We start from the raw sequence: 26,087 nt of genomic DNA, 5'->3' as shown, positions 1-26,087 counted from the left end.
GGAAGTATTTGCCATTGGCAGCTCTCGTACTTTGTTTATTTGTTTTAACATCTGCATGCATTTTGCTACTAAAAAAATGAAAAAAGTAAAGCAAACCATGTCTTGACTTGGAACATAATTCCAGAGCTGTCTCAAAAACTCCGCTGTGATGTTGTTTCTTCTTTCTTGTAGGATGGTCCAGCAGTTTGGGGTGGACTTTGAGAAGAGGATTGAGGGGTCGGGAGACCAAGTGGACACTCTGGAGCTCTCCGGAGGCGCCCGAATCAATCGCATCTTCCATGAGCGGTTTCCTTTTGAACTGGTGAAGGTAACACTCTCAGGGCTGGGCACCCCCTGTCTCAGGTCAGGCACCCTCCTGCTTGCCCTTGAGCCCAGCCTTCTCCCAGGTCACGAGGCTTTGAATTCCTACCTCCCAGCCTGAGCCTGCTGTGGGCAGAGCAGGGCCTGGAGGAGGTGTCCCCATGGGCTTCCTTCCCAGAGCGGGCAGCTTAGAGGTTTTGAGCAGAAGGGTATGAAAGTTTCATTTTTTGCCTCGGACAAAAACCAATACATATTTTAGTACCAACAAGGTCAAAGGTTTGAATCCCCATACCAGGCAGCCACAAAAACAAACAAAAAACCCAATACGTGTTAGTTGCAAAACACACAGAAAATATAGGTAAACTCACATGGGAAAATGTCCCCATCATGTTGCTGAAGAAAGGAAAAAGCATGTTACAGAGCCAGCACGTGCCACACAGCATATAGATGACATATATAACATCCTTACCTATGAAATTGTTCATGTATGTTTTTGTGTGGACAGATCAACAAGGATGTTCCCGAAAATAATCAGCTCTGGGTACTGGGATTTGGGACTTTTTTTTTTTTTTTTTTTTTAAAGATGACCGGTAAGGGGATCTTAACCCTTGACTTGGTGTTCTCAGCACCACGCTCACCCAGTGAGCAACCGGCCATCCCTATATGGGATCCGAATCCGTGGCCTTGGTGTTATCAGCACCGCACTCTCCCGAGTGAGCCACAGGCCGGCCCCTTATTTTTTTTTTCCTTTTGGGAGAGTGGTTTGCTCAAAGTTTTACACTTTTTGCAGTGAGCACAGAGCATTTTTATTTAAAAAAAAATTTTTTTTTTTCAATAAAAGAGCATACACTAAAGGGAGAGAGACACTCATAATCCTGATACCCACAGACAAGGCGTGTTAGCGCCGGTGTGTGTGCACGCTTTCAGAGTTATTTCTGTGTGAGTGGACAAGCCTGCCAGCATCCACAATCACAGCATGTGTCTTCGTCCATACTTGTGAATTTATATATATTTTCTAATCAGAAAACAAATTATGAGGGCCGGCCTGTGGCTTACTTGGGAGAGTGTGGTGCTGATATCACCAAGATTACAGGTTCAGATCCCTATATAGGGATGGCCGGTTTGCTCACTTGGGAGAGCGTGGTGCTGACAACACCAAGTCAAGGGTTAAGATCCCCTTACCGGTCATCTTTTTTTTTTCCTTTTGTCTTTTTTTCATGTCCGGCAATGGACCACAACCCTCAGTGTCGCGCCCGTACCGGACCGGGACCGGCAACGGGATCGCAACCCTCGGTGCTGCGTCCGCCCCTCGCTCAGCCAGTGAGCGGGAACCGGTCTGTATGTGGGATCCGAACCCTCGTCGGGAGTGCCGCCGCACTCCCAAGCGGCGCACTGTAGCAGTGCACCACCGGGCCGGCCCCGGTCATCTTTTAAAATAAATAAACAAACAAACAAATTATGTGTTTTGTACCCACTTTTTTTTTTACATGGTGACCGTCTTTCCAAACTAATCATGTGCAGGTAGTGGGTTGTTAATGGCAAAGCAATATTCTATTTTATAGATGTCCCAATGTGCATTTAAGCAGTCTCCCACTGCTGGACATTTAGATTGTGTTCATATTTTTCAGTAGTTACGAATAATTCTGTAGTTAAATCTTCATAAATTCCTCAAGATACATATCTAGTGCATTAGAACTACTGTCTGACAGTGTATATATGTTTTTGAAGGTTCTTGATTTGTAGTCCATGAGAATAAGAAAGTTTTAAAAATTTGTTTTAAAGCCAGTCAAATTTAGCTGAGGGGCTCGTATACCATCTTTAGTGACACTAACGTTAATAAGTTCTAATAACCTACTACCTACCATCAGACCAGCCTCCATAAGAAAGTTTATATGAATTCATTTTCCTACCAACATAGCTAGAGTGTTGGTTTCACAGCATCCTTTGATGAAATTGGGTTTTAATTTTTTTTAAAACTTTGACCAATTAAATATTCTGCCTTGTGACTACAGCCACACATAGGAGATAACATTTCCCAGATACACACCTGTTATGGGGGTGCCCCAGGTACCTCTTTGCATGGGTTTGGTCTATTTCTTCTCAGATGGAATTTGACGAGAAGGACCTAAGACGAGAGATTAGCTACGCCATTAAGAACATCCATGGAGTCAGGCAAGTTCCACAGGGACAGGCACCATGTCCCCTTTCTCTTGGCAGTGCCCGTCTCCAATCAGGCCCCCCAGACCTCTGGGTGCCCCAATTATGAGGCCTTGAGAGGGCTCTTGGGTGGTTTTCAGTAGCTGTAAGCCTCTCTGCGGATCTCCAAGGGCACTTGAGGGCGGATGTGTTTCAGTCTTGGGTGGCTCTGTCACAGGCCACAGGGATGTCATGGCTCCTGGTTAAACATGACTGGGTTCCTGCCCCGTTGGTTGGTATGAGCTTTAATCACTATGGTTAACTAAGAAAGCCCACTGCAGATTTGCCTGGGGTGGGGCAGGGGGGGCAGTTACGAGTCAGGATTATAGGAACCCAGCATTTGTCCCCAGCACAGGTCCCCCATGAGCTTCCTGGGTCTCCTCCTTATTCCAACCAGGGGGTCGCTCCAGTTGTCCAGCCTTGCATTGCCATGGGGTCCTCAGGTCACCCTGGGGGTTTTCCAGCAGCAGACTCAGGCATCTGACCCCCAGACTTGATGTGTCTTTGCTCCCTCTTGGGGACCCGGCCAGTACCTGTGAAATTGCTGACCGTGCTTTGTTTTTCTCTGACTTATCTCCCCTGCCCCCTGGGTCTGGACGCTTTTAGGACCGGGCTCTTCACCCCGGACTTGGCATTCGAAGCCATTGTGAAAAAACAGGTCGTCAAGCTGAAAGAGCCCTGTCTGAAATGTGTCGACCTGGTTATCCAGGAGCTAATCAATACAGTTAGGCAGTGTACCAGTAAGGTATTGAACCCTCGGCAGGGTGACTCCTGGCCTTGTGGACACGGGGTTCGGGGGTTTGGTATCAGGCTCCCAGTGCTGCATCGGCCCCCACTGGTGCCTTTTCCCCCACATTGCCTCAGTGTCCATGCATGTGGCCTCTACCCAGAGGCTGAGGCAGGAGCATGTCAGCCTGGGCCCATCGGGGAGGTGCTTGGCCTCTAGAACTGGCCAGACTGGTGGACAGGTCTCCCTAGGACCCTGATACCAAGCCTAGCATGTGTCTGATGGGATTGGGGGTTTCACTGGGCTGTTGCTTTGCTGCCTTCTGGGAAGCAGAGAGGGACCCCGTGTCAGCTGCTGGAGGCTGAACTCCCTGAACCTCCCTGGCCGTCACCCCTATCTTGACAGATGTCCAGCATCCTCAGGCTGCGCCAGAGCCAGCCACTTCTCTGTCCCTGTTGTGCTGGGAAAGGCCTGAACACCCACAGCATAATAAGCACTTGGGTGCCTAGTTTGATAAAGCTGGCTGGGCTCCTAACTGCCCCCGCCAGCTCCCTTACACCCATGCCATCCCCCCTGGGCAGCCGTCCTCAGATCCACTCCGTCACCAGTGCCTCTGTGCCACTGTTCACAGGTGACTACCTCCACTGGGCAGGACGTGTGGGCTCCTCCCACGGACCTGTTTCCCAGGGCAGCACGCTTTGGCCGAGCCGCTGAAGTGCTTCCCGGTGGGCAGTCTGTGCTTGCACGACCAGTGTCCCCAGCGCTCTGGGTTGGCAGGGAATTTCTGCTTGAGCCCTCTGTTCTCAGTCTGGAAAAGCCCACATTTGCTTCTTAAGCTTCTTCGATTGGAAAAGGGAGGGAAAAAAAACCCAGATTGGTTGGAGATTGTCATTCCAGAGCCTGTCACAGATAGGAAAATTCAAGGCTTCTGCACACCTTGGCTGTCCATATGATGACAACAACCTGTAGAAGTCCTGTCATTAAACCCCAGACCCAGCCACCCCTCACCCCCAGCTCAGGCCTCTTTGATCTGAAGCAGCTTTCGGGGCAAATGCGGGCACAGGCTCCTCATGCATGAACTAACAAGCTGACTCTCGTTTCTTCTCTCTCTCTGTCTCCCGTCCCATGTGTGTGGCCTGCACTGTCCCTGGGTGTCTTTCTACCTCGTCCCGCCCTCCACATGACCCAGGACGGGGCTCTTCACCCCCGACATGGCCTTTGAAGCCATTGTGAAAAAACAGATTGTAAAACTCAAAGAGCCGAGTTTGAAGTGTGTTGATCTCGTGGTCTCAGAACTGGCCACGGTCATTAAAAAGTGTGCTGAGAAGGTAACAGGTTTCGTTATTACCATCCATGCATTTGTTCCTCCTGTCTTCTCCCTTCCATTTGTGAGTCTCAACCCAGGCATCTGGAAAATTCTGCCTCAGCAGGAACCCCTTTCTGCGGACCAGTTGTTGCTTAGCAAAGTTGAGACTTTGCATTGGCAGATGAAACGGGGAATTGTATTGTGCAGGGGTCCCATCCTTGTGTCTTTGGCTACTGGCAGGGACAGGAAGCCCTTGACATGACCAGATAAATCACATTTACTAAACAATGCCTGTTTCTGGGACCCTCAAAGAAATGGGTTTCCCAGCTGTCACCAAAGAAGCAAAACACATTGTCATTGTGTTCTTACCTTAGGGGGGCACTTGAGGGGGTTTCACCAGCTATTTTGACCATCCACTCCATTGTCCCTAACTTGTGGGCCTCACGCACACCACGGAAGATGTGACTCCCCTGTGAGCACAGTCTGGTTAGGTTACTGCTGTGGAGGAAGGCCAGGGGGTTGGGGGGAGAAGAGTGGGTGCCAATGATGCAACAATCAGGACTGGTTTTCCGCAAGGGGGTCCCTCTGAGGTCGATAGCCCAGATGCCACCCCCTCCATTCTAGAACAGGGGACATGAGCTCACCAGCTTGGCAGTGGCCCTCACTATTCCCGCTGTCACCCGGTGCTGGGTGGGAGGGGGTTCCCAGGACTTGCAGGCGGCAAACGCATGCCACCTGCTTTCTCTGCCACCTTCCCCCTCCCAGCTGCTGGCCCAAAAAGCATCTCTGCTCTTGCATGGGCACCCTATTGCTACCTCCAGTCCACCGTTCCCCCACTGTCCTGCTCTTGTCTCCCAGCTGGAGCAGCTATGACACAGGTGCAGGGTGAGGACTCGGTGGGAACACCCCTTGTGTGCCCCCTATCCCCCTACATTTTCTACTGTGTGGTTCACGTTGCTTCCTGTGCCACGAGTACTCAGCCAACGCAGACACTCTGCTTGCCCCCCAGCTCAGTTCCTACCCCCGGTTGCGAGAGGAGACAGAGCGGATCGTCACCACTTACATCCGGGAACGGGAGGGGAGAACCAAGGACCAGGTATTGGCTTTTGCTCTTATTTCCAGGTGTAATTCACATGCAGTAAATGTTGAGTGTACAGTTCTGTGGGTTTTGTCAAATGCATATAGCAACTTAAGTAACTCCCACCTTGATTGAGATACAGCACGGTTCTATCACCCCCAAATTCTTGTCCTTGTGCCCCTTTGTAGCTACTTCCCAAACCCCCCAGCCCTGGTACCCATTGGTCGCTCTCCGTCCCTCCAGTTTTTGAATAGACGCCTACAGTTAGTAGCCTTTTGATGCTTGACATCCTTCTCTTGGCGTGTTGCCTTTGTGGTTCATCCATGTGGTCTGTTGTGCATGTCAGTAGCTTGTTGCTTCCTGTTGCTAGATAGCGTTTCGGGGTATGGATGGGCCACAGCTCACTTATCCATTTGCCCACTGGGGGACATCTGGACGTTTGCTTTTTATGTTTTAGCCCTTTCTCGCTAAGATGTCCAAGCACACGCAAAGGTAGAGGGGGACATGCTCCTACCAGCTGCCTCTGCAGCATGAGTCTCATCTGTCACCTGCCAAGCCCTGGGCCGTCATCACATCTTCTCACGGCCCACGACTTGCTTCAAGTCACTTTCCCTCAAGTCACTTTCCCTCAGTTGTCTTCTGTGGCCTTTTAGCAACTGTTTGTTATTCTCATTTTATTTATTTTGGTGGCTGGCTGTGCGGGAACCCGAACCCTTGACCTTGGTGTTACAACACCGTGCTCTAAGCCAACTGAGCTAACTGGCCAGCTCTTTGCACCTGTTTGTTCAAAGCAGAACCAAATTGATGAGGCTACATGTTGTATTTACTGGTTATTTCACTTTGTCGGGAACGGTTCTGTGCCCTCGCTATTGATGGGGAAGAATCCAGCTCATTTGTCCTTCAGAGTGTCCCCAAGTTTCTCTCGCTCTCTTGGGGAGATAGTCCACTTTGTCCTTGTTGTCTTGTAGCTTCTGTTGCCTGGAAGTTGTACCAAAAGCCTGAGAAGTTCCAATTCATTTCGTTGAGGTGGTTGCCAAGAATGCTGCTGTGTCTCCCAAAGCCACCACAGCCCCTAGTGCCCCCCTGTTGACACTGCCGGGCTTGATCCAAGAGATCAGAGATGAGACTCAGGCCTCAAAAAACCAGTGACAGTGGCTCCCACGGATGGGGTACCCTGGCATTTTCCACTGGCCCCACCAAGTCCAAGTGCTTTGCCCTGTTTTATGCTCGAGGGCTTGGGGGCACAGGATGGGAAGTGATTGGCCAGGGCCAGTGGGAGCCCAGTGGGGAACCCAGAGCCCCTCCTCCCCAGCAGCCTGGCTTGTTCTTAGCAGGAACCAAGCCAATGAGCTGTCTGGCCCATTGTTCCCATAGACCAGCCTCATCCTGGGTAAAATAGGACCAGTAGCAGGGAGGGAGAGTTTCAGCAGTACAGTGGGCTTGCAGGCACCTGTCCCTTATTTGAGACTGTATTCTTTTTTTTTTTTTTTTTTTTTAAAAGATGACCGGTAAGGGGATCTTAACCCTTGACTTGGTGTTGTCAGCCCTGCACTCTCCCGAGTGAGCCACGGGCCGGCCCTGAGACTGTATTCTTTTTTTTTTTTTTTAAAAGATGACCGGTAAGGGGATCTTAACCCTTGACTTGGTGTTGTCAGCCCTGCACTCTCCCGAGTGAGCCACGGGCCGGCCCTGAGACTGTATTCTTTTTTTTTTTTTTTAAAAGATGACCGGTAAGGGGATCTTAACCCTTGACTTGGTGTTGTCAGCCCTGCACTCTCCCGAGTGAGCCACGGGCCGGCCCTGAGACTGTATTCTTTTTTTTTTTTTTTAAAAGATGACCGGTAAGGGGATCTTAACCCTTGACTTGGTGTTGTCAGCCCTGCACTCTCCCGAGTGAGCCACGGGCCGGCCCTGAGACTGTATTCTTTTTTTTTTTTTTTAAAAGATGACCGGTAAGGGGATCTTAACCCTTGACTTGGTGTTGTCAGCCCTGCACTCTCCCGAGTGAGCCACGGGCCGGCCCTGAGACTGTATTCTTTTTTTTTTTTTTTAAAAGATGACCGGTAAGGGGATCTTAACCCTTGACTTGGTGTTGTCAGCCCTGCACTCTCCCGAGTGAGCCACGGGCCGGCCCTGAGACTGTATTCTTTTTTTTTTTTTTTAAAAGATGACCGGTAAGGGGATCTTAACCCTTGACTTGGTGTTGTCAGCCCTGCACTCTCCCGAGTGAGCCACGGGCCGGCCCTGAGACTGTATTCTTTTTTTTTTTTTTTAAAAGATGACCGGTAAGGGGATCTTAACCCTTGACTTGGTGTTGTCACCGCCACGGTTCCCCAGTGAGCGAACCGGCCATCCCTATGTGGGATCCGAACCCGGGGCCTTGGTGTTATCAGCACTGCACTCTCCCGAGTGAGCCACGGGCCGGCCCTGAGACTGTATTCTTACTGGCTTGTGTGTGTACGTATGTGTGCACATGTGCATGGGTGCCCGTTTGTGTGTGTGTTTTATTTTAACATTCTCACTGGGCCAAGTTGGTTTGCAGTTTTAATGCGCATTTATAACATGCAAGGCGCCAAAGACTTTATGTACTCAGTTGGTTAGAGCAAGTGCTGATAACATGAAGGTCTGGGGTTCAATCTCTGTACCAACCAGCCAGCAAAAATAAAGATTTTATGTACTATAAATGATGAACCCTATGCAGTTGGGCCTCCTGTCACCCCATTCCACAGCTTGTCAACATGAGGCCCAGGGTCACATGGCTTGTTGGTGGTCTAGCTGAGACTCCAGCCCGGGTGGTCAGCTGTAGAGGCCATTCCTGTGGCTGCCACGCTGGGCTGCCTGGCTCTATTCTGTTGGGCCTTGACATCTGGAAGCACTCATGCCCCATACCCCCTGCCCCCTGCTGATCTACCCCAGGGAGTGCGGAGTGCATGTGCGATCCCTGCTGGCTGGACCCTGCCTGGGAAGTCGCCTGGTTCCCGGGCCCCCCCTGCTGGCGGGTGCAGGAAGTGCTCCAGCTGCTGTCCCTTCTTGCCACACTCTAGTGTATACTCACAGCGCCCCCCACTTTCCCCCAGATTCTTCTTCTGATCGACATTGAGCAGTCCTACATCAACACCAACCACGAAGACTTCATTGGATTTGCCAAGTATGTACTTTTCGGCACAGTGGCTGGTGGGTGCCACTTCCTGCCCTCAGAGCCAGTCCTTGAGGGCAGCAATGGAGCTGGGATCCGCCTGAGGGTGAAGGCAGAGCCGTCTGAGAATATCTGCAAGCTTTTCTGGGCTAATACTGGCCCCCATCCCATTGTCCCCAACCAACATTGCCTTCTGTGGGGCATCGCAGTGGTTAGTTTAAAGGAAAAAGTCCTGTGGTCAGACACGTGGGGAAAGGGTGAGGCCAGCCAGCCCTGTGCTTCCTCTCTTGCAGGACTTCTCAGTGCTTTTATAGACCTATATGTAGCTTTTCTTAAACTTGGCCCTTTGGTGGAATGCATCTCATGGGCTCAGGGTTCTAGAGGCTGCTCTTAGGGAAGTGCTGCTTAAGATCTCTCTGGCTTCCAGCCATACATTATAGGCTTAAAACCAGAACCTTCTATAGACCTATATGTAGCTTTTCTTAAACTTGGCCCTTTGGTGGAATGCATCTCATGGGCTCTGGGTTCTAGAGGCTGCTCTTAGGGAAGTGCTGCTTAAGATCTCTCTGGCTTCCAGCCATACATTATAGGCTTAAAACCAGAACCTTTCATGGCACCCAGGTGAGGGGCCAGAGTGGGGACCTCTGATTATGGTAGGGTGTAGACATGAAGGTGGATTCGGGTGTTACTCACTGATTCCATCAGCCCCTGGGCCCCCTCAGTGAGCTTGGGTGTCCTTCAGATTGTTCTGGTAGCTCACAGAGGTCTTCTTGCCTGAGGCTAATAGAATCACTGCCCAGTGGTAGCCAGCTTCCTTGTATTCATTTAGCAGATACTGCTGGTGTGCCAGGCACTGGGATAGAGCAATGAGCAAGCCCAGACCCAGGTCCCCACCCTCAACAGGCCCCACATGAGAGACAGACGTAGCATGCTCAGTGCCAGGAAGGGGCCATGCAGGGCCCTTGGGAGTCCAGAGGGTGGCCTTCTGTCCTGGCCTTGGAGGTCCAGGGAGGCCTCTTTGAAGAGGGCCTGCTAGAGCCATGTCTTGGGTAGAACATTTATCAATGCTCTCAACAAAGTTGACTGAGCATCTATTCTTGGTTGGCCACATGGTAGGTGAGCAGAAGGAAGGAATGAGGAATGAATGAGTGAGCAGTTGGGGGTGTGATCAGAAGCTCCTCTCTGAGCCCAGATGAGCCAAGGGCCCTGGCTGGGCTGTACCCACTGGGGTGGGCTGGGGAGCCGCTCCTGCCCCTGTTCTCCCAGCCATGTATGGGCTGAAAAGGCCGCCACCCTCTTTGGTTTGCTGCTGTTCTCACCGTGACGTCTCTGCTCTCACACTTCATCCACAGTTCCTTCTCACAATCTCTCCTGTTTTTCCTTTGACCACTCTTTCCTCTGGATTCCTGGGCCTTCCCACTTTCCCCAGCTGTTACTATACTGAGCAGCTGGTGACCGGGTGGGTATTGCCTGCTGTGTGCCTTTTCTCTGGTGTGTGAATGGGGACGCCCTGGCTGGGTGGCTCCAGCCCTGGGTGGGATGTCCCAGGGGCCCACTGAGTAGCTATGGAGCACCTTCTTGGAGCCAGGTCCAGTGTGGGGCCTTGGCACTAGGACAGTGAATGAGCTGGCCACAGCCCCTGTCCTTGCAGAGCCCACAGGCAGGAGAGATGGAGCCAGTTTACAAATTGTCACAAGGAAGATGAGGTTGGCAGAGAGTAGGTGAGGGTTGTGGGAAAGGGGAGTGAGGGATGTGGCCTGGAGAGACCTTCCTGAAGAAGCTGTGACAGCCAGGTGACAGGTGGGGGAACCCAGAGAATTGGGGACAGGGAAGGAAGGCTGAGAGGCAAGAGCATGGGGAGACCAAGGCAAGGTGGAGTGATGGAGGTGGCAGCCAGGCTCTTTAGCCAAGAGGGCTCTGAAGGTCGCAGGAAGGATTTTGGACTTTCCCCCAAGGCAGTGGGAAATCTCTGACTGGGTCCAAGCATGGGAGTGGAGCCACCATGTGGGCTGCCATTTAAGGGAGGCAGGTGAGGGCGGGAGCCAGGAAGCCCTTAGCACGTATCTCCTCTGGGACTTCTTATCACCCAGCTATCACCCAGTCACACCTCCTTCAGATGCTGTTGCTCAAAGTCCTTCCTGTGTGTAGGTGTTCCGGGCTTCTTACGCCCTCTAATCACTAAAGCAGGACCCAGAGAAGAAGCCCTGTAATAAACTCATTGAATGTTAAGAAAACTGTTGGGTAAAATTCCACATCCATTCTTCACTTTCCAGCCTTTACTGCTCTAGGAATAGAAACCTATCTTAACACACCCACAGTCTGCCTTACCCAACAGCCAACGTGAACTTTAAGGCAACACTCCAGAGGCGGTTAGTAAAGGAATGAGACAAAGCTGGTTTGCTTTTTCTTATTGTTCTGAAAGTTCCAGCTAAAGCAATAAGATAAAAGAAAATATGATGGATAAGTCACAGGAGTTATAAACTGTTTACAGGTTCATGATATGATTGTTGGAGTAGAAAATGTTAGAACCAACAGTGGGGTTGAGTAGGTGCCCACGTATTAAATCCAGTGGCCTTCATCTGTGCCAGCACCAACTAGCCAGGAATTAGGATAGATAAAGAAAAGAGATCTGGGATTGTGGACAGATAGGGACCTTGTAGAAACCCTGTTGCATGCAGGAGCCATGCAAGATGAGTGGTGTTTTCGTGGTGAGCAGTTGTCCCGCGGTCTGACCTGGGCTGGAGGACCTTATGGTTAGAGCCACTCCCATGCTGGTGTTGGGGTCAGGGATGGGAAGATAGAGCGAGAAGCCTCAAGTTTTGATGCCCAGCCAGCCTGGTGCTCCTATTACCCAAGAGCCATTGGTGAGCAGTTGTCCCGCGGTCTGACCTGGGCTGGAGGACCTTATGGTTAGAGCCACTCCCCTGCTGGTGTTGGGGTCAGGGATGGGAAGATAGAGCGAGAAGCCTCAAGTTTTGATGCCCAGCCAGCCTGGTGCTCCTATTACCCAAGAGCCACCATGGCTACCTCTAGGTCACCTGGGACTCCAGATTCTCATGCTCCCTCCTGGAAGCTCCGGGATTCCTTGACTTCTGGAAATAACCAGCACTTTCAGGGGTGGCTGAGCTCAGAGGCTAGAAGCCTTGGTTTAACCAGATACTTTTTCTTGTTCCACATGCCCAAGCTGTTGTCCTTGGGCAGCTCTTTGTGTGCAAGGGGCTTCTTTCGCCTCTACCCGTAGCTGGTCAGTTGGCCCCCAAGGGAGAGAACCCCCATGTGGGCCACTGGGGCCGCCTGCTGCTCATCCCTCCCAGGTTCTCGTCCACATGAGCCTTCTCTGTACTTCGGTTTCAGCGCCCAGCAGAGGAGCACGCAGCTGAATAAGAAGAGAGCCATCCCCAATCAGGTAGCCCACCCCTCCATGGCTAACGCTGCACCCTGAGGGTGGGAGGGCCCTAAGGGACCACTGAGGCCCAGCCAGAAAACAGTCTGAGAGCCTAAGCTCTGGCATGGCCTAGGGGGCAAATTCTACTCACCCCAGAGGGCCCTGTCTGACATCCAAGGCAGGGTTAGTACTTGATCCTCAAGACAGGGGCCTGTCTGTGACCAAATTGGGTCTCCCAGCACCAGTTCCATGCCTGGAGAAACCTGGGCCACAAGGGTTTTGTACCTAGACACATTGCCCAGCCAGGGGCCTTGTGAAATATGAATGGGTTATAAATGCCAGTTTTCAGTGCCTCCCCCCCGCTTTTTAAAGAAAGCACATCATCTTTGCAAAATTTCTGCTTATATTTCCCCCTCGTCCATGTGGGATGGGGGCGGGGGCGGGGGCTCTCCTGTTTATCTTGCACGATGATAGAGCCCCTTGGAAAGAAGAACGTAACCACTGCATGATTTTTTTTTTTTTGCGCTTGCCTTAGGTAATACATATGTTGTTGCTTTTTTTGTTTCTGATGATGATAATGAATTAAATATTAACACCATGAATATAATTAATAGCATGTAATTTTTTTTCTTTTGCTGTTTTTCCCCTGCTCTTCTCTTCTCCCATTTTTTGTGCTTTTCCTGCTTTTTCTCCGTCCCCTCATGTTCCTTCCGTCTCTTTTCCTCTGCCTGCTCTTCCCTGATTTACCCACAACCCTAACTTTGCATTTTCAAAGGGGGAGATCCTGGTAAGTACCTGCTTAGTGTGGTAGCAAACGTTAGAGACTCTAGTAGTGATGGAGACCCCACCCACCCTGTAACATTCCCTTCCCTTTCCAAGATAACAAAAAAAAAACCCACTAAAAATCGAGCTAACCTGGACATCCCATGCTTCTTTGTAAGTTGACTGAGACACTAACCTGCCTGCCACCCTTGTCGGAGGCCCACCCTTCACCTGATTCCTGGCAGTTTACCTAGTTTGCTATAGGTCAGGGATGGCAAATATCAGCTTACACAACTGTCCCTGCCTCCTGTCACATCCCTGGTCTCAGAAGATTCTGCTCATGCCTCACTGGAGTTCCTCCTTGTCACTGCTGATCTCCTTCCGTCTCCCATGCAGACATCACTCGTTGATCAGAGCTTGTTTTTTATATGTGGATTTCCCCCTCCTGTGCCCATGGCAGGCATGGCTAATGAATCCCACACTCTTTCCCCATCATGTGCCTGTGGCAGACGTTGCTAATCAGTCCTAGCATTTTTCTCTAATAAGCATGCCACCACTCCCTGTTCTGTGGCAGATGTGACTAACTGATCAAGGTTTTCTTTTTTTCTTCCACATGGTACCCCTTCCTTTGCCCATGGCAGGCATGACTAATTGATCAGAGACCTCTTTCCTGGATGCTGCCAATATCCTCCTGCCTCCATAGCAGATAGGACAATTGATGAGGCAGTTCTGTTCTACTTGCCCACTTCCCTTATCCTTTACCTGTGACAGACATCACCAATTGATTCTAGCACACTTTCCTGCCACATCCAGAATTCTAACTGCAGTGTTCTGTGTAGGACCTGCACAGATTGGTGTGGCCCCCCAATATGAATTGTATTTGCCATCCCTGCTGTAGTGAACATCTCTCCCCCTTGTGCGGATCCCTCAGCTGGGCCCAGGCTGGGGCATCAAGAGGGTGTGAGGCCTGGCCCAGCCCAGTGGGGAGCACGCACCGCTCACATTTGAGAGCTGAGCCCATGTCGAGCTGCTCACCTTGAGGTAGCTGGCCTCAGCCCCAGGTCTCCACCTTGGGTAGTACCACCCAGGCCTCCAGCCCTAACAGAGGCTCCTTTTCTCTGGCCACTGGGCAGGCCCTGCTGCTGCCCTCTGGCAGAGATCTTCTGGCAACCCTGGATCTTTCCAGTAGCTGAGCCGATCCTGTGCCAGGCCCTCGTTGCGCCCAGGTCTTGGAAGACGCAGACAGGGCTGAAGTGCGAGCCTGGACGGGTGGGGGGCAATGGTGGGAGGAATAAATTGGTCTGGGGCCCATGGTTCCCACTTCCCTCACATGTTGCCCCCAGTCACCTTTGAACTTGAATGCTTTCCTTCCCCAAACAGGCTAAGCCAGGAGCCTGCTACTCTCCATACCCCAATAGGTTTAGTTGTTCTTTTCCTACGAAATTCCACACCCTGGCCACAAAGCCCAGTCCTGCCATGAGTATGGCCATTGGGCCCTGGGACTCCCAGCCCCGCCCGGGGAGGAGGCCAGCCTAGCCCACCCGTAGACCCCTGCTGTTTGGCGTCTTGCTGCTGCTGGGGCCGGCTTCCCTCCTGTCCCTGCGTACCTGCATGCCTGTCACTGTGCATCCTGGACCACGGTAGCCTGCCTGCCTCTCTGTCTCTGCCACCCCCACCCCACGCCACTTCCTTCGAAGCCCAGTCCCCTTAGGCTGTGCCCCCTGGGCACAAATCTGGCTTTTGGATGAGGAAGCAGCCTTCCTTCTCTCTGGACTCAGCATCTGTGTCTGCCGCCCATCACTTGCAGCTCCCCAGGGTGGGATTTTGTCTCTGACCCCCCTTGGGCTCCCACACAGGCAGCTCTCAGTGGCTTGAGGGGAAGGGCGCCTTCGGGGCTTCTACCAGACCTGACCAGCAGCCCCTGCTCCCCAGCCTCCTGCCCTGAGGCTCGGGTGTGCCCCACCCTGTGGCCCTGAGCCCCGAAGCACAGCCAGGGCCTTCTGCCAGCTCTGACTACTGCTAACCAGGGTGGGGGCAGGTGAGCTCAGCCACCCAGGGGTGGTTGGGGGCCTATGTATCCCCATGGGAAATGGCTGGGCCTGGGAGTGCAGGGGCCTGGACTTGGAGGGATTTCTTCTCTGGGGGAGCACCAACAATGAGTTTCCCTGGTTGTCACTCAGTGACTGAACTGTCTGCTAAATGTTCACTCTATGCCTGGCCCTGGGCTAAGACCGGGCAAGGCACACACACACACCCCCTACTTCCCCCCGCCTCGGTTGAACATAGGACATAGAAACCCACTCAGTGCAGGGTGGGGTGCGCTTGCACAGGTCAGCCTTGGCCTGCGTCTGGAGACCAGTCTTGCCAGTAGCTTGACCAACCATCCTGGTTTTCCCAGGATTGAGTACATTCCCAGAACGCACTCAATTTAACCTTCAGTATTAAAACTAGGCAGTCCTGGGCAAACTGGGATAAGCCAGTCACCCTGTTGCCAGGGAGGATACCATGACCTCATTGGGCTTGCCAGCCTCTGCCCCTTTGCCTGCCAAGCAGCCCATGGGTGGGCAGGTGCCAGAGGTAACTGCCCACTCCTGAGATCTGTCTTGTCCCAGGAAGGGAGACATCTGTACCCTTGGCGTTAACAAGGGCCCTCTCATGCTGTCCGCAGCCTGGGCAGTGACTTGAGCATGGTGCAGTGCTCCCTGGGCACCCTGTCACTGCCTCCACCTTTATGGCTTTCTGAGGCTTGGGGCCCACGTCCAGCCACCAAAGAGAGGCAGGGGCTGCAAACTGGAGGCCCTGTTCAGATTTGACAGGCCTGGGGGCAGGTCAGGGTAGGCAAGGTGGAGCTCCTCCAGAGAGCTGCCCACTAGGGAGGCACTGCGCCCCAGATTCATCCCATGAGGCCCTGTCTCTGGTGCTCCTGCTCCACCCTGCCAGGTGGGCTCAACACCAGCCCTCCCCAGCTGTCCCTGGCCACGGTCAGCCCACCCTCTGCAGCTTGGTTCAGTCTGTCGCTGCCTTGGTCCAGGGGGCCCTGCCGGTGTGTCCTCTGCTTCCTGCTGCCCCAGGGTCCCCAGTCCAGAGTGGTGGGGGCCTCCAGCCCACATGTACTTCCATGGCCCAGGGAGTGTGGGAGTGTGGTCCCCCAGGCTGCCTGCATGTATTTAGCTGTCAGGTGAGTCCCCCGGGCAGGCCTGGGCTCTGACCCCCACTCTAATGATACCTACGGCTAGACAACCCGGTCCGTGGAGCCTCCCAGCTCAGAACCCTGATGTGTCAGTCAGAAAAGTGTGACTGCAGGGCTTGAAGCCACCTTATGGCATGATCCTTGCCCCTGATGTCCCCTTTAGGATCCCTGGGGAGGTCCCTTGGGCTCAAACCTTTGTCCCCAGCCCTTTGGGTGGATGTGTCGCCCACCCCTGTGAGCTGGGCACATTGCACTTCTGCAGGCTGGCCCCCTAAATAGAGAGAAAGAACCACTCCATAGCACAGGCGACTCCTCCAGGCCTCCAGCAACAGTACCTTCCAGAGGGTGTGAGGGGGCCAGGGCATCCCCCAAATAAGTGTAATTCCTTTAATGTCACATTCCAAGTGCCATTGCCTCCCACACAAGCCTGAGAGCATGTTTTGCCTCCTGAGTTAACTCAACCTAACAACCCCAAGTGCAGGGGGGCGCCTGGGGGAACCTGCTTTCCCTATCAGCCCTGGGCCAGTGACTCAGTGTCTGTCTGCTCACCTGCTCGGGCATCCTGCATTGGTTTCCAGCTGGAAATGCTTGGGGCAAGGTGGAGTTGGGTTTTCTTGGCTTGGGGCTGGTGGTGTCTCTGCCGTGGTCCCCAGCTTTCCGCCTTGCTGTGGGGCAAAGTTGCTGGCTGCTGCACTTGGGGGTAGGCGGGGTGGCAGGACGGTGTCCCCCTCTAAGCCGCGCCCCCTGCCCCTCCAGGTTATCCGCAGGGGCTGGCTGACCATCAACAACATCAGCCTGATGAAGGGCGGTTCCAAGGAGTACTGGTTTGTGCTGACAGCCGAGTCACTGTCCTGGTACAAGGACGATGAGGTGAGTGGCTGGCGAGAATGGGTGGGCGCTCCTCACACCCTCTGCCTCTGGGCAGCATTCATTAATTCATTCATTCATTCTTTCTCTCACTCTGACTGCTCGTGCATTTGAGAAAGGTTCTCTGAGCCCACTGTGTGTGCCCAGAGCTGACCATTAGGACCGTAATAGCTAGGGTTGGAGGGCAGTCTGGAAGTGGACCCTAGCCTGCAGTGCCACTGTGAGGGGCCCTTACTGTCATGAGAGGGGCACCACCAAGGGTTTGGGACTCAGGCTCATGGCCAGGTTACTGAGGTGTGTAGGTTCCATTTCCTCCGGACTTGGCCAGGCCCTTAACCTCTCTGGGCCTCAGTTTCCCTGTCTGTAAAGTTGGATAGAATAGTCCCTGCCCTCCATGAGGTGCTCAGCCACGGTGTCTATAGAATGATCCATGCATGCTTGTCTTTATGAGGAGGTAGGGAGGACTTGGCCAGGCCCTTAACCTCTCTGGGCCTCAGTTTCCCTGTCTGTAAAGTTGGATAGAATGGTCCCTGCCCTCCATGAGGTGCTCAGCCACGGTGTCTATAGAATGATCCATGCATGCTTGTCTTTATGAGGAGGTAGGGAGACCTCTGGGACCAGTGGCTATAATAACACGAGAGCAGCGATTGTGATGAATCTGGGGGCAGCCAGCCCTGGGGCACCCTCTGTGGGCAGCATGGCCAGGAACTGCCATCCGCGTCACTCCCCCTTGTGCTGGCCTGGCCTCCTGTCCTGATGGGCCCATTTCCTACGTAGTTCTCTTAACGTAACAATGTAACCATGTAACCACTGTTTGGCAGCTTGGGAGGGAAGCCACTTCTTGCGTGTGACTGTTGCTGCTCTGATGCTCACCAGGTTGGTGTCTGAGGGTGACCAACCAGGGGAGCTGTTTCTGTCCACAGCCAATGCCGTATTAGCTGGCCTATTAATTGGGGTCTGTAACAGAGACCCAAAATGAAGGCACTTACAAAGACGGAAGTCTTGCTTGCTCATGTCTTGGTGAGCTGGGTGGCCCTGTGCTGTGAGGCCATCCAGGGGCTGGCTCCGCCTCTTCTGTGTCACCTTAATAGAGGGCTCCCCCTTGTGGTCCAACATGGCTGCCTGTGCCCTCCACCACGTGGTGTCTAGCAGCCCCAACGAGGCGAGGAAGGCCTTGCTCCGCTCGCAGGCCTCTGACCAGAACCTAGTCACACAGCCATTGCGTGTGCGAACCGCAAGGCCAGCTAAAAATTCTAGCACTATCTAAGAGGGAAGCAGGGATCAGCAGTTTCTGAGCATGAGAGCTGGGGCTCACTGCCCGGAATTTCACTAGCCTCACCCAGATGGCCTCACCCCTTCGTGTTTGCCCACTTACAAAGTCAAGACCGCAGCCAGCCCCTCGAGGGGCAGAGGGAGGAGGGTGCTCATGTTTATGAAGCCCGCGCCCCGTGCCAGGCTCACTGGCTACAAGAGCCCATAGAGGCCACATGTGAAGGACACCCAACCCCCGTCCTCAGTATGTCCTCACCTTCACCTTGCGGATGGCACTGTCGTTGCCCCATTTGTCAGGCGAGAAATCTGAGTAGTGATTTGCCCCATTCCATAGAGCAGGAGAGGATCCCCTGTGTTGTGGGTGCCTCACGTGTGGACATCTGCAGGCATGTGCTCTCTGACTGGAGGGACACCTCAGCCCCATGTCTGGAACACTCCCCCATGGCTCAGGCCAGATGCGGTTACTCCAAGGGAAGGTGTTTTGGGGTGAAGTGTGATCACCTTCCTCCACAGGAGGCCATAGACTGATCCCTGGAATGTTCTTGGAGTCTCAGGAGCCCTGAGCCCCTTGCAGGACCTTGGGGGGTGGGGTGGGGACTGTTCCTAAACCCAGGGTGCTGGGGTCAGCAGAGCCATCATACAAGCATTTCTGGGGTGCCCATGTAACCCTCTAGAACCCCAGATCCAGTGAGCCTCAGAGGGTTGGGAGGTAGAGGGAGGAGGAGGCCTGGCAGGTCTGGGGCCTCCTCCCCCCACGGGCTCCTCAAGGAACCCACGTATCCGGATCTGATCGCTCCTCAAAATGGTGGAGGTTTGGGGGGCGGCATTTTCACCTCTCCTGGCTCTTTCCGTCTGGCGGGCTGAATCTCAGTCTGTTCTGTGGTATGTCAGCTGTCAGGCAAGCTGAAGGCCGAGCCCCTGCCTTTTGACTCAGGGGTGTGAGGATCTATTGGGGTACCCAGACTGGGAGCACCAGGCCTGGGACAGGGATCCCTGGGGGCTCCTGGGCCCAAGCTGTAGCCTGGTGATCTGCTGCCTGGCAGCATGGTAAGTCCAGTTTTAAGAGCTCTTCATCCTAAACTTGGGAGGGGCCCTTTGCCTTTCCCTTGACTGTGGGTTGAAAGCAGGAGCCCCAACCCTCCCTGAGGGCCCCAAACCGGAGGCAGGGGAAACACTGGGCGGAGGGTTGGGCGCCGCGGTAATGAGAACCAGCAGCCCCGTGAAAGGGGCTCTGTGTGTGCCCCAGACACAAAGCAGCCTAACGGTGGCGGGACAGGCATGAAATCTTGTCCCCCCAGTGCCCAAGTGAGGATCCCAGTAGGGACCTTGGAGTCACACGTGGCAGCCACCCCCAAGGGTCAGGCTAACTTAGAAAAGCCTCAGTGAGAGGCGAGACATCAGTATTTTTTTATTTAAACGATAAACAAGAGGAGACATTTACGGCCTCGGGGTAGGGATAGGGGGACAATTTGGCCAGAGTCCCCCAACCCCTCAGCTGGCCTCAGGGCTCCCTCTGCCTTTTCCTGAAGCCTCTTCTGTCCAGGCCCTTCTTTCCTCCAGAATCTTCTGTTTGAGTCTCCACCCCAGTGTGAAACAGGAAGATGACACTCACCTCTGGGTCTGCCCTGCTCTGATGGTGGCAGCAAACTTAGGGGGCCGGTGGGGGGCCCATCCCGATGCGCCGCTTGCCCGAGCCCAGCCTAACCAATGTGCAGACTACTGTACACATTCAGAGCCTCCTGAACAGGTAGTCTGAACACTGGGTTGGCGGGGCCGGCTGTCCATCCTGCAGGCCCCCCAGGCAGCAGCAGGGCCACCATGCCAGGCAAGGAAGCCACCGCTCCTCCTGCAACGATCCACTCCGTCTCTTCTGACGTGGCAAGGCTGGGGCCAGCTCGCATCTGGAGAAAGTTGTGGGTTTTCAGGAAATCCTAAAGAGGGGGTGGGGAGGAGGGTGGGTGTGAGGGCGGGTTTGGGTCCGTGGCCTCTGTGCGCAGGACAAGGTCTCTTTGGGGGTCGGGCTGGGGAGGAGGGGCGCCCGCCTGCCGCCGTGGCTATGCGTGTGTGTGTGTGTGCGCGTGTGTGCGTGCCGGCAGCATCAGGAAGGCAGCCGCTGCGTTCTGGACGGAATCATACTATAAACAGTTCCAGATGTGGCGTCTCGTTTGGAGCCCGAATGGACTGTGACTCAGTTACTTGGCTTGGTGGGCTGACTGGAAGCTTCCTGCCTCGTGACATGATAGGGTGGGGGTAGCAAAGGCCCTTCACAGACTTCCGGGCAGGGGGCAGGAGTTCCTGCAGAGCCCCCCATCCTGGCCCCTTCAAAAGCCCCCAAAGCTCTTCCCCCAGAGGTTGGAGGGGCCCAGGCCCTGCATTCCCTGGCCTTGCCTGGGATGAATAGTACAGCCTGTCTTCTCCATCCTCCCTCTCTGGGGCTCCCATTCTGCAGCCTGAATGGGAGCAGGGGAATTTCTGCCTCCATGGCCACTGGGCCCATCTTCCTGCACCCCTCCCTGTCCCTTCCTTGCCCAGCACCTGGTAGGCTTACCCTGGAGCCACTCACCAGAGCATCAAAAGAAAAGCCCCCATGCCTCATGAGCATCAGCTCTGCGGTGGGCACCAGGTTCAGCACTCTGACACTTCATGTCTGTCCTCATTTGACAGATTGGGAAACTGAGGCTCAAAGGGTTGAAGTGACTAGCCCAAAAGCACATGGCCGGGAAGGGGCAGAGCTAGCGTTCCATCACTGGGCTGCTGTAGGCTCCGTTCTGGGGCCTTCTTGCAGCACAGTGACAGGATGTGAGAACCTGACTTTGGGTCACAGGGACCTGGCTTCTGAAGTCCCCCTGTGGCCCATGCTGCCCATTGTGTGGCCCTAGGCAGCCATCTTCCCTCTCTGAGCACAGTGTCAGATTGGAGAGCGGGATTACGTGAGCTGATGGATGAGCAGTGCTTGGCGCTCCTCACCGAGAGCTGCTCTTACTATTGTTGTGTGGGTCACGTGGGCATGCAAGTCAGTGTCCCTGACTCTGGTTTCCTGATGTAGAAAAGCTGGTTCATGCCACACACGCGCATACACTCAGAAAGACTAAGGACCCATGGTGATGCCCCTGAAAGGACCCAGCTCCATGTTGGGCGCACAGCAACTGCTTAGCCAATGTCACTGGGTGAGCCCAAGGCTCCGGGGTGCCACCACCAGCTCCATGACACCCCTGGCTGAAGGGAGCACTGTCTCTGAGCTCCCTCCCCAGAAGCGGAGGGAACTGCCATGCCCCACACTTGGTTGGCACTTCCTGAATGGGGCCACCCTTAGAATGTGAGTGACACTTCTGTAGCACAGGGGCCCTGGCATCAGTACCCCGGCTCTGGGATCATCTGAAGTGACTGAGGTTTAAATTCCAGCCGCTCCCCTGCTCCTTCCTGCCTCAGTCTTCCTCGGTAAAATGGGGTCACAGTGGCGACTCACTCCTAGGCTCATTGTGAAAACAGCCCAGTTCACGGTTCTACTCGCTCCGCCTGGACAGAAGGAGCGGTGTGTTCTGGGAGGAGTCAGAGCTACTGATCTGAGCATCCCCTGTGTCAGTAGTGAACAAAGACAGGAGTCCCTGCCCCCAGACCAATGAGTCAGTCCAGGTGACAGGCAGTCACCTAGGTCAATAAGGGCACGATATGTGATGTGTTATGTTATGGGGGGTGGCCACCAAGGGGAATGGGGGAGAGAAAGTGCAGAATAGGGGGAGGGCAGGTGTGTCCCCTCTGCACAAAGACCTGAAGGAGACATGGAGAGAGTCATGTTCCAGACTGAGGCCCCAGTCATGCAAAGGCCCTGGGGTGGGAATGCTCCTGGGATGTTCAGGGAGTGTCAAGGAGGATGTGTGAGGAAGGAAGTGCAGTGGCACATGAGTTGATCCGTGTAAAGCGGCCAGCACAGAAACACCAGGTGTTGGCAGTGGCCCTTGCTGCATGTGCCGGCCCAGATCACCCTTGAGTTGTTACTTAGTCCACGGTGTCTTCTCCCTTCTTTCCTTTTTTGGGGCAGCTGGCCAGTGTGGGGATCTGAATCCTTGACCTTGGTGTTGTCAGCACCCGCCTCTACCAGCTGAGCTAACCGGCCAGCCCTCTTCCCCTTCTGCCCACAGGAGAAAGAGAAAAAGTACATGCTGCCCTTGGACAACCTCAAAATCCGCGACGTGGAGAAGGGCTTCATGTCCAACAAGCACGTCTTCGCCATCTTCAACACGGAGCAGAGGTGAGGGGCCCACAGGGGCTTTGGCAGGGCTTGGGGTCAAGACCAATGGCCTTGTTCACAGACATTCCACAGCGTTCAGTGAGCACTTGCTGTCAATGGGCCCTGCCCTGGGCTATCACATTCTAGAAAGGGAATGGAGTGAGAAACAGAAAAATGCCATGGGTGCTTCTGATGCTGGGTCAGGGAAGACTGAATAGAGAACAGGGACGAAGTGTGGGTCCAAGTGAGGTGGGAGCCTGGAGGGTTCCTGAGCAGAGGAGGGATGGGATCTGGCTCAGGTGTGCACAGACACCCTCTGGCGGCTGTGGGGGGAACAGAACAGGAGCTGGGGTAGACCGAGGCAGAGGCGACTGGGCTGGGCCAGGTGGGAGGTGATGGGATCAGACCTGGGTGGGGCCAAGGGCATTGAAGACGGGGTGGGGGGGACGATGCAGGTAGAGTCAGACAGACCTGAACCCAATCCTCCTGGCAGATGTGGAGGTAAGAGAAAGGTATCGATGGTGACCCTGAGGATTTGAGCCTGAGCAGCAGGGTCCAAGCTGCTGCCGTTGGCTGAGATGGGGAAAGCAGAGACATTGAGGCATCCACTGCGTGTCAGCAGAGAGCAAAACAGATGGGAGTGCCTGCCCTCAGGCCTGGGACAGTCCTCGGTCTTCCTCAGCACATGGCTTCCTCCTCTTTGTCCAAGGTGGCTGCTCATCCTCCAGCCATCATGACGTTTCAGGCAGTGGGAAGGAGGAGGAGGAGCAACGAGGGCATACCCTGCTCTTCATGACTCCTTCCAGAAGTCTCTCAGGGCAGCCAGTCACTGACCTCTGGTTGGCCAGAGCTCCCTTATGGGCCCGGACCTAACCACAAGCCGAGGTCTCACTTGAAGGCTTTGGGAGCAGCGTGGCGTGTGGGCCATACCTGTGTGTGGGACAGGACAGTATGTGTGGTGTGTTGCGTGGGGCCTGGCCTGTAGAACACTGTCCATGAACACTAGTTAGCCTCCATCCTGTTTCTCTTCCAGTCTTGAGGATGGGCCCAACATTTCACAAGGCTTTGCCAGGAGTCTTGGTCCTGTCCCTGAACAGCTCCCCATCCCCACCTGCCCCGCAGGAATCACTGCACATTCTAGACCTCTGATGTGCAATGCAGTACCTACTGGACCCATGTAGCTATTTAAATGTAAATTAATTGAAGTGAAATAAAATTTGAAATTCTCTTTCTCAGTCACCCTGGCCCTGTTCCTAGTGCTCAGAAGCCACTGTGGCTTGGGGCTACCGTGCCGGACAGTGCAGGTAGAGGACATTTCTGCCATCACAGAAAGTTCTGATGGACAGCACCACTCCAGTCTTCTCTGCAAACACCTTGATGGGAGCTCCCCAACCAGGGCAGGGGGTCGTGGGACACATGCCCACCTCTAGGGCTTGTTGGCAATCTTTGGCCTTTACAGAAGATCACAAAAGAGGGGGGATGAATGGGCAGTTTCTAGAACAGGAGAGGAGTCAGCTGAGCCAACAAAAACAAAAACTAGCAGATGCTACTTCGTGCAGACACTCAGAGTTTGTGCCCTGTGCTTGGCACTGTTTTGTATGCTGTAGGCACTAACTCACAGTGACCCCTCAGCACGAGTGGGTAAAAGTGCTGGTACCATTCTGGGGCCTCCGTCGTGAGTGCCTGGGTCAGGTTTGGGTCCCTGGTCAGTCCAACAGACCCCAGAGCCCATGCCCCTCGGCAATTGGCCAGGTCTATAGGCAAGGTCAAGTGCATGCCCCTTCCTCCCACCGCAGGAACGTCTACAAGGACCTGCGGCAGATCGAGCTGGCCTGTGACTCCCAGGAGGATGTGGACAGCTGGAAGGCTTCATTCCTCCGAGCTGGGGTCTACCCCGAGAAGGACCAGGTGAGGAGCTTCCCTGCTCAGCTGGCACTCTTGGGCTGAGCAGACCTCACCTGGGAGAGAAAGGAGAGCCGGCTTCCCATGGTCATTTCTGGGCCGCGTTTGCCAGGACTCTCTGAAGGTACATAACCAACACCCACTTGAGCAAGCAAAGCAGAAGGGTGGGGGTGGGCTCATCAGTTCCCAGAAAGTTCTCCACCTGAAGCCAAGGACAGAAACACACATGGACTGAGATCCTGTCTGCTTTGTTCTTCTCTCGTCATGTTCCATCCTTGAGGTGGAGTGAACATGCCAATCCACGGACCCCAAATGAACATGTTCCAATCCACAGGTGAGAGAATCCAACCTGGCTTACATCAGGGTCACCTCAGGTCTGGGCAGCTCTGGCCAGGAGTAGGCAGGGCCCACATGGTGCCTATAGGACTGTCAGGGGCTAGCCCCAGAAGGTCAGTTGTCACTGCACAGGGCAAGCAGTTCCCAGAGGAGAAGGGCCTGCCACACTCGCCTCAGGCCGCAGTCATCCCTCACCGCCTCCCCTCCCCGCCTGCAGGCAGAAAACGAGGACGGGGCCCAGGAGAACACCTTCTCCATGGACCCGCAGCTGGAGCGGCAGGTGGAGACCATTCGCAACCTGGTCGACTCGTACGTGGCCATCATCAACAAGTCCATCCGCGACCTCATGCCAAAGACCATCATGCACCTCATGATCAACAACGTGAGTGTGAAATTAAAACCGAGAATGAGTCTGACTTGCTGTGCTTTTTGGGAAATCAGAAGGTGCAGGCCACCATGTCTGGAGGAGTCGGGGGATGTGCATGTTTCAGCCCAGCACTAGCCACTGAGAAAAGATCTATAAACAGGGTTTGGTTTGTGTTATGATGGTCAAAGACAGAAACCTGTGTTTCTCTCACAAATATACTTGCTCACATGCAAAATGAGCATGTACATGGTTATTCTTTTCAGCAATGTTTTATAGTAGCCAAAGATAAGAAATAACTATCCACTTAGTAAATATTCATATCTATTATAATATAAAAAAATCATGAGGACGCTCTCCAGGTCTATAACATTCATTATTAAGTGGAAAAAGTATGGAGCAGAACAAAATATATAGGAAGTCTCCATGTGTGTACCAAGTGGGGGATGGGGGCCAGAAAAAAAGAAAGTGAAGAAAAGGGCTAGCTAGTGAGCTCTCAGTTGCTTAGAGCATGGTTGGTGCTGACAACACCAAGGTCCAAGGTTCAGATCTCCATACCAGTCAGCTACAAAAAAAAAAAAAAAATAGGGAAAATATATACATGTGTATGTTTGTATAAAATATATACATAGAAATCTCTGGAAGTTTATTTAAGACCTGGTAAGAACACCTTACCAGGAAGGAAGTTCAGGGGCTTGGTAGGCCAGCATGTAAGGAGGACGTTTCACTGTACCCTTTTTGTACCTTTAGTTTATACATGTTGAATATCCTTATCCAAAATACTTGGGACTAAAGGAGTGTTTTGGATTGCAGATTTTTCAGATTTTGAAATATTTGCATAATACATGTTAGTCCAAACATACCTAATCCAAAATGGTGCTCAAAAAGTTTCAGATTCTGGGCCGGCCCGGTGGCGCACTGGATAGTGCGCCGCTTGGGAAGCGCGGCGGCACTCCCGCCCGAGGGTTCGGATCCCACATACAGACCGGTTCCCGCTCACTGGCTGAGCGAGGCGCGGGAGCAACACCGAGGGTTGCG

The 26,087-nt window shown here is 53.7% G+C and overlaps 1 protein-coding gene across 1 annotated transcript in view; it reads left to right on the top strand.

Moving 5' to 3' along the window:
• Positions 1–26,087, top strand: part of DNM2 (dynamin 2) — a 94,147-nt gene that overhangs the window by 65,074 nt on the left and 2,986 nt on the right. The window contains exons 8-19 of the mRNA XM_008563199.1: positions 172–307; positions 2,405–2,472; positions 4,413–4,551; positions 5,539–5,625; positions 8,685–8,755; positions 10,173–10,202; positions 12,098–12,149; positions 12,904–12,915; positions 16,837–16,950; positions 22,359–22,468; positions 24,244–24,355; positions 24,903–25,067. Coding sequence (XP_008561421.1) covers positions 172–307; positions 2,405–2,472; positions 4,413–4,551; positions 5,539–5,625; positions 8,685–8,755; positions 10,173–10,202; positions 12,098–12,149; positions 12,904–12,915; positions 16,837–16,950; positions 22,359–22,468; positions 24,244–24,355; positions 24,903–25,067 — 1,096 coding nt within the window. The remainder of the gene's footprint in view (positions 1–171; positions 308–2,404; positions 2,473–4,412; positions 4,552–5,538; positions 5,626–8,684; positions 8,756–10,172; positions 10,203–12,097; positions 12,150–12,903; positions 12,916–16,836; positions 16,951–22,358; positions 22,469–24,243; positions 24,356–24,902; positions 25,068–26,087) is intronic.

Source organism: Galeopterus variegatus, unplaced genomic scaffold, assembly GCF_000696425.1.
Source record: "Galeopterus variegatus unplaced genomic scaffold, G_variegatus-3.0.2 Scaffold171, whole genome shotgun sequence".
Lineage (NCBI taxonomy): Eukaryota > Metazoa > Chordata > Mammalia > Dermoptera > Cynocephalidae > Galeopterus > Galeopterus variegatus.
This window is presented reverse-complemented; position numbering and strand designations above follow the sequence as displayed.